The sequence below is a fragment of the Sus scrofa genome, chromosome 2 (genome assembly GCF_054392235.1).
Source record: "Sus scrofa isolate SSC_HxYL_T2T_F1_AM1 chromosome 2, Sscrofa_HxYL_maternal_Yorkshire_Landrace_v2.0, whole genome shotgun sequence".
NCBI lineage: Eukaryota > Metazoa > Chordata > Mammalia > Artiodactyla > Suidae > Sus > Sus scrofa.
The window spans coordinates 6,343,770-6,354,623 of record NC_139384.1 but is presented as its reverse complement, the minus strand read 5'-3'; the positions used below and the strand labels follow the sequence as shown (position 1 = coordinate 6,354,623).

Below are 10,854 nucleotides of genomic sequence, written 5' to 3'. Positions count from 1 at the left end.
ACAGAAACAGAGTAGAAAGGTGGTGACCAGGGACTGGAGGGGGGCAAAGAGGGCGTGTTAAGGGCTGTGAAAATATTCTGGAGCTTGGCTGCCCGACGATGTCAATGTAGTCCACACTTAAAACAGTTAAGTTGGTAAATTTTGGAGTTCCCATCGTGGCGCAGCAGAAACGAATCCAACTAGGAACCATGGGGTTGTGGGTTCAATCCCTGGCCTCGATCAGTGGGTTGAGGATCCGGTGTTTCTGTAGGTCGCTGACACGGCTCAGATCCCGCGTTGCTGTGGCTCTGGCGTAGGCCGATGGCTACAGCTCCAATTAGACCCCTAGCCTGGGAACCTCCATATGCCGCAGGAGCGGCTCAAGAAAAGGCAAAAAGACAAAAAAAAAAGATGGTAAATTTTATGTTGTGTGTCAACATCAACAACAAAAACTAGATGCAAATACTTATGAAGCTGCGTCAAAGGAAATTTTAGCCTTAAAAGCGAAGACTGTTCCACAGATTACCTAATTCCAAAGAGAAAATAGTACCTTTATAGGCAAGTGACTTAGAAGCCATTTGATTATTGCCGTGAGCTGCGGTGTTCGTGGACGCAGCTCGTATCTGATGTTGCTGTGGCTCTGGCAAAGGCTGGCAGCTACAGCTCTGATTCGACCCCTAGCCTCGGAACTGCCATATGCCCTGGCGGCCGCCTAAACAAACAAACAAACAAAAAAAAAAAGTAGCATCACCAACAGCTGGATATCCTGCATCATGTGCCTTAGGATACGCCGCACGAGAGTATCAGCTCCTTACCTGGCGATGCAGTCAGAGCACATCAGCTCAAGGCTATCATTGCCAGAATTGTTTAACCCGAACCTAAGCAGACAAAAACAATCATACACGGCCAAACCCAGGACACTTCTCTAAGAAAATTTATTATTTTTTATAAGAAAACTGTCTACTTTTTAAAAAGTCCATCTTATGAAAAATAAACCAAAATAATTTTGAGAAGTCTGTTCTAAATTAAAAGAGGCTAAAGAGATATAACAACTGAAAGTAAAACCTATGGTATGTACAGGGAAATAGCTTATGACAAGATGTTGGGAATCTGTGACCCCGTCGAAGGGTAGTCAAGTACTTTCTTTTTTTTGTCTTTTTGTCTTTTTAGGGCCATACCCTCGGCACATGGAGGCTTCCAGGCTGGGGTGGAATTAGAGCTGCAGCCGCAAGCCTACGCCACAGCCCCAGCAACACCAGATCCAAGCCTCATCTGCGACGTACATCACAGCTCATGGCAACACCGGATCCTTAACCCACTGAGCGAGGCCAGGGATGGAACCCGAGTCCTCATGGATGCTAGTCAGGTTCATTTCTGCCGAGCCACGATGGGAACTCCTACTCAAGTACTTCTAATTCTTTTACTTTTTTTCAGGTTTGAAAACTCCCTAACTAGTCTGTGTGGGAGGGAGTAGGTAAAGCTGAAAATTGATGAGTTAAGGACAAAACCAAAAGGGTTAGAAAAAGAACCACGGAATAACGCCAAAGGCGGTGTAGGGAAAGGAGAGGTGTGCGAGGAGCAGGAAGTAATGAAGCAGGAAAAGGCGACAATGAGGAGCGACAGCACAAAGCTGGTGATGGGAAGAGAGTGACAGGTGGACGTTTGTAGTGCCCTGGTGGGGCAGCAGGGTAGGGACCCGGCGTCATCAGTGCTGTGGCTCAGGTCGCTCTGGCGCAGGTGCCATCCGCAGCCCAGGAGCCCCTGCCTGCCTTGGGCATGGCATGCACGCATGAACGAGTGAATGAACTTCTGCCAGGAGTGACAGGATTAAGAAAGAGAAAGCATCAACAAGTAATACTAGATATAGAAAAGGAGGCTATGACGTTGGAGACACTCAAGATCACAAGGCAATTCTACAAATAACTTTGTGCCATAGATGCTATAAGAAAATACGAAAATATTCTTCCTTCAAAATATAACTGACTCAAGAACAGAAGCCTGAGGGGAGTTTCCATCGTGGCGCAGTAGTTAACGAATCCGACTAAGAACCATGAGGTTGAGGGTTCGATTCCTGGCCTTGCTCAGCGGGTTAAGGATCTGGCATTGCTGGGAGCTGTGGTGTAGGTCGCAGACGCAGCTCAGATCCCGCGTTGCTGTGGCTCTGGCGTAGGCCGGTGGCTACAGCTCCGATTAGACCCCTAGCCTGGGAACCTCCATATGCCGAGGGAGCAGCCCAAGAAATGGCAAAAAGACAAAAAAAAAAAAAAAAAAAAAAAAGAGCAGAAGCCTGAGCAATCCTATTATCAATCAAAATCTAGAGCTGATGGGTGTTCCTTTTGTGGCTCAGCAGTTAATGAACCCAACTAGGATCCATGAGGATGTGGGTTCAATCCCTGGCCTTGCCCAGTGGGTTGGGGATCCCACGTTGCAGTGGCTGTGGTGTAGGCCAGCAGCTACAGCTCCAATTGGACCCCTAGCCTGGGAACCTCCATATGCTATGGGTGCAGTCCCGAAAAGCAAAAAAAAAAAAAAAAAAAAATCTTGAATTGAAAGTCTACCCACCCACTGCAAAAACGCCACGGGTGCACTGGGTTTTATAGTTAACTTTTACCAAAAATTTTAGAAATGTTAAAGTCCAGTCTTACACAAACACCTGTAATGAAAAGAGCGAGAACATTCTCCAATTCCTTTTAGGAGGTTGGCGTGACCTTGACAAAACAAACAACCCAGCCAGACAAGGGTGGCACAGGAAAGGAAGGCTTAAGCCATCTCATGTATGAAGCTGGAGGCCAAAATCTCCCTCAAACACATCAGAAAACCAAATCCAGCAGCATACTGAAAAATACATTGACTATTTTATTCCAGGAATGCAAGGATGTCTTATCACGAGAAACTGTGTCAAGATATCTCACCAGGAGTTCCCGTCACAGCTCAGCGGAAATGAATCCAACTAGTATCCATGAGGACTCGGGTTAGATCCCTGGCCTCACTCAGTGGGTTAAGGATCCAGTGTTGCTGTGTGTAGGTCACAGACGTGGCTCAGATCTGGCATTATTGTGGCTGTGGCAGAGGTCAGCAGCTGCAGCTCCAATGTGACCCCGAACCTGGGAGCTCCCATATGCTGCATGTGTGGCCCTAGAAAGACCAAAAAAAAACAAAAACAAAAACAAAAACAAAAACAAAAAACCCCAAACAACAACAACAAAACCCCAAACAAGCTATCGCACCACATTAAAGGAAAAAAGTCATGCAGCTAGCTCAGAGCACATGGTGCTCCTTAAAACATATATGTGGTGGCTGAATGACAAAGGAGAAAAGCAAGCTGGGCTGCATGGGGAGGCTCCAGCGGAAATGACCTGGCTGTAACGCTTGGTGCAAAAGTGACAGAGGAGTGGGGTCTGACTGGCCACATGTTTCACACCTAACTGCAGGAGGGGTCAGTGCTACTGGGTGACCAATCACATGGACGGGCCACGGCGCTGGGGAAAGTGGCTCCTGACACTCAGCTCTTGCAGGGAGATCTATTCATACTGGTTGAATTCCACTACTACGCTGGGAGAAAAGAGATGGAGTCAACTTTGGAGAATGACAAAGAGGAGGACGTGCTGAGGACAGGGTCTCTACTGCCATCCGGATTCCCAGCTATGACCCACAGGAGCTAAGTGGCGGGTGAGAGAATGAGAGGTGGAGATGAAAAAGTTTTAGCAAGGAAAAGAAGACGTTATTAGGTCGATCACAGAATCACTTAAGGGCTGGAGAAAAACCTAAGGCCAAGCGTAGAGATACAACAGCTCCCCACCCCCAAATCATACAAATCTACCTGATCAAGTGGGAAAAAGTTTCGAGCCCTAAATGTATTAGAAAACAAGTCTGAAATTAATCAACTCAGAAGACAACCCAAGGTGTTAGAATGAACAAATAACCCCAAAGAAACAGGAGAAAAAGGCCAATAAAACAGACATCTGGCAAAGCTAGTCAGAGAAAATAAAATACGGACTAGGGGACAAATGTTTGGTGGCTTTATCTGCTCTCACCCCTCGCCCCCACTCTGGGGTAAAAGGACCTCCCTCTTCCATGGGAAACACATCACGTGGGTCAGGGTGGCTCATCTCGCCTTGTCTTACTCCCCTACTCAGCCTGGCCGCAGAGGTTGCTCAGAAGAGGGCAAGTGACCTAAGTGAGACCAGGCAGTCATCCCCGAAATCCTGAAGAAGTAACTCCGTCCATGAGGACGGAAGAAAACAGCTGTAGGGGAAAAGGGATCGATCAACCACGAGGAGCAGATAATCCAAGAAATCACCAAGAGCCCTGACAGAGTCACGCTGGCCTAAGTCATCTCTCCCTAAAGCTCCGCTCTGGGACCTCAAGCCAATGAGCCCTTGTGTGCTTCTGCTAGTTCATAGCAGATTTTGTCACTTATATGACAGTTCCAAATGACACAAATACTATGTGTGCCCCCCACACAAAGCTAAATATATGTAAAACGTATGATTCTAAAAAAATACGACTTACCAAAATTGACTCAAGGATAGAACACTTAGGTCAAAAACTACTTCTAAGAAAGGAATCAAGCACAGTTTTTTGGTTTTTGTGGGGATTTTTTGGTCTTCTTAGGGGCACACCTGTGGCATATGGAAGTTCCCAGGCTAGGGGTTGAATTGGAGCAGCAGCTGCCAGCCTACACCGCAGCCACAGCAACTCAGGATCCAACCATGTCTGCCACCTATACCGCAGCTCACAGCAACGCCGGATCTGTAACCCACTGAATGAGGCCAGGGATCAAACCCGCGTCCTCATGGATACTAGTCGGGTTCATTACCACTGAGCCACAACAAGAACTCCAAGCACAGATGTTTTTAGAACTCAATTCAATCAAACCCTGAAGACACAACTCCTTTTCTGTAAGTTATTTAAGCCCAAGAAAAAGATGAAGTGTTTTCAGATCCATTCTACAAGGCTAGCATAATGCTGCTGTCAAAATGGGACGGACAGGGAGGTCATTAAAGGAAAAAATGAAATTGGCCTCAATAATGAAAAACGCTAAATAAATAATTATAAAACTAAGCAGAGTTTACATTAAAATGCAAGGACGGCTCAACACCAGGAAATCTAATAAATGTAAATCAGCACAATAAGAAAAACAAAATTTTTGACTATCTCAAAAGATGTCAAAATTCATCAATGCTGAATAAAGGAAAAGAAACCACTCACGGTCTGGTATAAAGGAAACAACTTCAGGACTTCTTGTTGTAGGGCAGTGGAAATGAATCCGACTAGGAACCATGAGGTTGGGGGGTTGATCCCTTGGCCTCACTCAGTGAGTTAAGGATCTGGCGTTGCGTGAACTGTGGTGTAGGTCGCAGACACGGCTCAGATCCTGCGTTGCTGTGGCTGTGGCGTAAGCCGGCAGCTGTAGCTCTAATTCCACCCCTAGCCTGGGAATCTCCACACGCCAGAGGTGCAGCTCCAAAAAGCAAAAGACGTATTTCATAATGAAACATGAGAACCATTCCAGGAGAGGAGCAAAGGGTGCCCTGGCCTCCATAATTCACAAGGAAAAGGACAGGATAAAACTGCCACTGCTAGGATATGATTTGACTCTATCCAGAAAGCCAAGAGGATCAACTGAAGAACTATTAGAACTAGTGAGAATTTAGTTGGAGCAAACAGGTGAGCACACACAGATGGACGGCTTTCCTATGTGCCAGTGGTAGTTGGACATGTAATTTCAGAAGAGCCCATTCGTGACAAATAGCTCTAAACTCCCTAAGTCTACATTGAACTAGAAAGGTGAAAGACCCAAATGAAGACAGTATCTTTAAAAAGAACACACATAACTCATTTCTGGATGGGAAGATTCAAAACTGTTAAGTACCACTTCTCTACAAATCAAACTATGAGATTTAAAACGATGCCAATGGGAATCTCATGAGAACGTCTCGACGAGAATTGACAAGTTCACTCTAAAGTTCTTAGGTATGGTGGGGCAAAGGTGAGGGGGAATGAGGTATCAATCATGCTATAAAACATGGCATGTGCACATGTATCAACAGACCAGATTCCAAAGAGATCCAGAAATATGCAGGCACTGAATTTATTTTAAAAAGACATTTTAAGTCAGTGAGAATGAACCATCCAATAAATGGTACAGGGACAAGCGGCTATCCCTTTAAGAAAAAAAGTTAGCCATCTCCCATAATACATAAACTTCAGACAAGTTAAAAATATACTCACACACGCATATCTTTAACTCACCTGGTTAGCTTTTTGCATTTAGATGCATATTCATATATTTCTATTATGTGTGTGTACACCTACACACACACACAGAGTATACATTTAAGACTACACTAAGCAAGTGTAAAAGCAGGAAAATGAAGTGGTAGCCAGAGGACGTGGGATCAGTGACAGGTTTCATGGTTGTTTTTCAGATGGGAGCGTCTACAGCGTGTTTGATGCTGACACATGCAGTAGAGAGGATGGCAAAACCTAAAACTCACATTCGTCCTTAAACAGGAAGGGACAGGCTCCAAAGCACAAGAGGGAAAGCCCAAGTCCCACTGGATCAAGCCCGGGCAGGAAAACGGCAGGAAGACCCAGGAACACATTTGCAGGGTTGGTAATGGGGAGGCGGTGACTCCCTCCCAGGGCTACTATTTCTTCATGAAGTAAGAGCTGCGGTGAGTAACCAGAAGGGGAGGGGGAACTGGCAAACAAGAGAGTCTTCAAGTGAGACATCCCAGGCTGGACCTGCTGGGCAGTGCTGAGCAGCCACTGTGGTTTGCAAGTATGAATTTAAGGTCCAACGAGTGAGCCAGGTCGGCGGTCTTCCCTCACAGTTACTTGGGTTCAGGCACAGAGGTGTGTGACTGGGCTGACCAGGGGCAGGCTTTACGAATGAGCGTAATGGAGGGAGAGGGGGAGTCCAGGGTGCAGACACAGGGCAATGATGCTGCGCAAGGAGGGGAGACAGGAGAATGATGGTGAGAATGTTGCAGGGCCGGAGGACGAAAAAGAATTTCTGCAGAGGAAGTAGCTGAGCGGGTAAGCAAGAAAGCCAGGAGGTGGCGCCGGCACTGGTGTTTCGATTCAAATGGCACTGCAACTTCTAGTAATGTCAGGGGTCCGGAGTGACCAGGGATACAGGAAACAGGCCTAGAATAGAAGACAAGGGCACTAGTGACGGGGAGATCAAGGAACGAGGGGGCCATGGTGTGGAACAGCCCACCCATGGGATGCAGAAAACAGTATCAGAGGCAGGGGTAGAAGACTCCAAGCCAGGAGGTAAACCTCTATGTCTGAGCAGTGACTAAAAGGTCAATGCCAGCGAAGAGGAGAGAGAATGTACAGTCAGAGGGAAAAAGCTTCCAAGGAGAAATGGGATGATGTGGTTTGCAAGGGGGCTGAACAGTGATGGTTGGAGTAGCCAAAGAAACCACCAACCAGGGGACGTACACAGCAGCAGGGAGGTGGGCACTCCTGCATCATGTGACTAGAAAGCCGGGGAAAGCAGCTTGCGAGGCACTGTGAAACTCTCCCTGAGTGTCTCTTGGAGGCAGGTGGGCACCAAGTCCCACTGTGATCCTGAATGCCTACACTGCCATTAACTGCAAGCAGGCAATGGGGGAAGGGGACACTCCCAGTTCTTAAGCACATGCAGGCCTGGCACTTACTAAGAGCCCAGTGAGCGGAGGAAACCTAGGAAAGATTCCAGCCATTCCTGCCCATGAGGTTACCACCAAAGAGCAGTTTGGGTTTTTTCGGCTTTGCCCGCAACAAGCTGAAGTTCCCAGGCCAGGGATCAAAGTCGCCCAACAGCCGTGATTTGGGCCACAGAAGTGAGGTCCGATTCTTAACCAGCTAGGCCATCAGAGAACTCCCAAAGGGGCCGTTTTTACCCACATGTCCCTCCTCCCTCCAGAGAGCCACTCTGACACCAGCTTAAGTCACCACCCACCAGGGGTTTAATTCTCCCATGTCAGAAGGTCAGTTCAGAGAGGGGCCCTGCCTTGTCCCCATCCAGGGGGAAAGATCTGCAAAGCACCCTGGGAATGTCCAAGCTCAGAGGATCCAAGGGCGAGTCTCAGCCAGAGGAGAAGTGGGTCCGGGGTCTCAGGCTGCCTCCTCCTCTTCGCTCTCCTCCTCACTCTCATGATACTGTCTGCGGTTGGTGTTAACAAAAAGGTCAGAATCATCTTCAGAGCTGGACTTGTCTTCTGACAACCGTGGCTCAGCTGGGAGTTCTGGCTGAGTCTGTCTGCGTGAGGGAAATGGACAGAGTTAGCCCAATGCCTTCTAGGAAAACCAGACCTTCTATCAAGGAGCGCCACAAAAAGGAGGACCATGTGGCTTGATGAGTCAAACAGGGAGCGAATCAGAGCGAAACAGGCTAATAACTACCTCTCCACCCCCAAGCCTAAAGGTTTCTAGAGCTACTAATATACATACATACACATATTCTTTGGCTGCATCTGCAGCATTTGGACGTTCCTGGGCCAGGAATGGAACATAAGCCGTTAGAGTGACAACGCTGGATCCTTAACCTCCTGTACCACCAAGAAACTCCTAGAGCTACTAATTTTAATAATATCAACTCCAACTAACACTCAATGAACCCACGTTGCTTACCAGATAGTATACTAAGCACTTTTAGAACCAACAGCCTCTGTAATTCTTACAAAGCTCCCATTTTTACAGGCAATGACATCAGGCTTAAGAGATTAACCTGCTTAAAGTTACTCAGAACTGACAAAGCCAGGATTTGAAGAAGACATGACTTTCCAGCCATGTGCATAACCACATATGTAAAAGCGCTTGCCACGGCCCCTGCATAGGAAGGGAGGAAGGCTCTATTTTCCCTCAGGGCACCACAGCCAGAAGCCCCATTTTCTGGCTTCCTGCTCTGAGACTTGTGCCTCACCTGTTACTGTTATCATCGTGTTTCTCAGCCACTTCGGAGAAGGCCTGTGGCCTGTGCCAAGAGAAGAGCCAAGGTCAGAAAGGACAGAGAAACCTCTGGGCAAAAAAGCTATTTCCAGCTGATCCAGCCTGGGACACTGGGACCTCCCCTCCCCCCAATTCCAGTGCTAGGAAGTCGGTCCCTCAGAAGCCATGCAGCCAGTGACCAAGGGGCTCACCCTACCAGAGCCCTTCCTTCTGTAGAGCGCGCACATGATTTCTGCAGAGCACAAAGGAGATCTCGGCCTTCACTTTCTCTCCCTCTTCAATAGGGTCAACAATGAGAAAGTCCCCTACAGACAGAGAAAAGGAAAAGGGAAGTCAGCCCTGCTGGCAGAGAGGGAAGCCAAGGCTATCAGAATTGGTCTCCTAAAGGGCTGCCTCTCTCACCTCTCTTGATCCAGATGTTCTTGCGGTATTTGGAGGGCATGCTCACCAGGAAGTGCTGCCCCTGGGCTGTCTCCACCTCATGCAGATTGTTCCCTGGGGTCCTGAGCACCTGGTCCAGAAGAGACCAAGTACCAGTCAGCATTATCAGCCAGCTGCAACCCTTGCTGAGCTACAGTCACCCTGTCCCCACCCCAGTGCCACTCACCCTGACGATCTGCTGCCGGTCGGAGGGCACCATGTGCTCCCCCAGCACCTCCTTCACCACGTGCTTCCTCTTGGTGGCCTGAGACATGTTGTTGGGTCCTGTCCCAGGGTGGGGGTGAGGGATGCAGAGACTGTCAGCTCCTCTCCCTGAGTTTCTTGGATGGCAGTCTCAGAAGGACTATTCTAAAGATGGGGAGGGACCTTTTACTGGGGAGGACACAGTGTCAGGTTAAGGAGAACTACTTGCATTCAAATCCCACCTTGGGTATTTCATGACTGTTCAATTTCTCTAGACTTCAGAGAAAAACAATAGCTAACTTAGAGCACTGCTCTAAGAATGAGCATAAGCAAAGCACTTAGCACTGTAAAGCACGTAAAAACAACTCGTGTGACAAGAGTTCTCCTGTGGCATAGCAGGTTAAGGATCTGGCATTCTCACTGCAGGGGCTCAGGTTGCTGCTGTGGCACAGAATCAATCTCTGAGCCGGGAACTTCCATGTGCTGCAGGCACGGCCAAAACAAATAAACAAATTTAAAAATACAACGGTAAAAACTAAACACGGGTTTCAGGAAAACAAGTCATTCTGGCAACCAGGGGGAGAAAGAATCACATAAACTCTTCTTCGGTATGCCTGTACATCCCAAGCGTAGCACAGCCACACAAACAGATGCTCAATCTCTCAACATACCACAGACATGGACCAGGGAGAAGAATTCAAGTTAGGAACAAGTTAACTAAGGTCAGGGCCGGCCGACATGGTCTTTGGCATCTGCTGTTTATGATTTGGGTACTGAGAAGACGAGGACTGATGCGCACACAGAAGACGGCCGGTTTCCAAAGGAAACGCCGAAGTGTCATCTCTAGTTGCCGTCCCCTGCCTGCCCTCCTCCCTTCCTACCCCGAAGGAAAGACGCTCAGTGAGAGAAACCCAAACTTACTCTCTGGCCCTCGGATCCCACGGGCGATGCCTGAAGCGGAACGACCCCGTTCTCCAGGCTGGACGCTGAACACGTCTCGTCAACGACTCGCTTTGTAGCTGAGTCAACGAGCGCACAGAAAATGGACTTGCCGGCGGTCGCGCCGGTGAAGACCCCTTGGACTCAAGTCTCTTACAAGCCGGACGGCGAGGAAGACAGCACGCGCCGGCCCGAGGAAACCCCTTACTTCCGGCGCTCTCTCGGAAGCCTCCCAGCCACACCTCCCTCCTTGTCCGCTCCTCTAATTCTTCCCACCACCAAGTAGGCCACGTTTAATCCTTAAGTTCCAAATGTCGCGCCGCCGAGAAATAAAGTTTTCTCCTCCCAGGCCTCTGCTCCCTCAGA

At 48.3% G+C, this 10,854-nt stretch overlaps 1 protein-coding gene across 3 annotated transcripts; it reads right to left on the bottom strand.

Annotated features, from left to right (window-relative positions):
- Positions 1-6,057: 6,057 nt before the first annotated feature.
- Positions 6,058-10,699, bottom strand: EIF1AD (eukaryotic translation initiation factor 1A domain containing). 3 transcript variants are annotated; one of them, XM_005660674.4, is made up of 6 exons: positions 10,471-10,699; positions 9,533-9,738; positions 9,328-9,436; positions 9,122-9,230; positions 8,900-8,950; positions 6,058-8,236 (listed from the first exon to the last, which is right to left on the bottom strand). In XM_005660674.4, the coding sequence occupies exons 2-6, from the start codon at positions 9,617-9,619 to the stop codon at positions 8,092-8,094; spliced, it is 501 nt and encodes a 166-aa protein (XP_005660731.1). In that variant the 5' UTR covers positions 9,620-9,738; positions 10,471-10,699; the 3' UTR covers positions 6,058-8,091. The 3 variants fall into 3 exon arrangements, with proteins under 3 accessions (XP_005660731.1, XP_003353821.1, XP_003353822.1); XM_003353773.5 differs by having other exon boundaries at positions 9,533-9,714; XM_003353774.5 differs by having other exon boundaries at positions 9,533-9,630.
- Between the last annotated feature and the right edge of the window lie 155 nt (positions 10,700-10,854).

Excerpts from the sequence above, each read along its gene's own strand:
- EIF1AD (XM_005660674.4), bottom strand. The coding sequence starts at position 9,619 with ATGTCTCAGGCCACCAAGAGGAAGCACGTGGTGAAGGAGGTGCTGGGG. Across the intron at positions 9,437-9,532 it reads ACCGGCAGCAGATCGTCAGG|GTGCTCAGGACCCCAGGGAA; the intron begins GTGAGTGGCACT and ends CTTCTGGACCAG. Across the intron at positions 9,231-9,327 it reads GAACATCTGGATCAAGAGAG|GGGACTTTCTCATTGTTGAC; the intron begins GTGAGAGAGGCA and ends CTCTGTCTGTAG.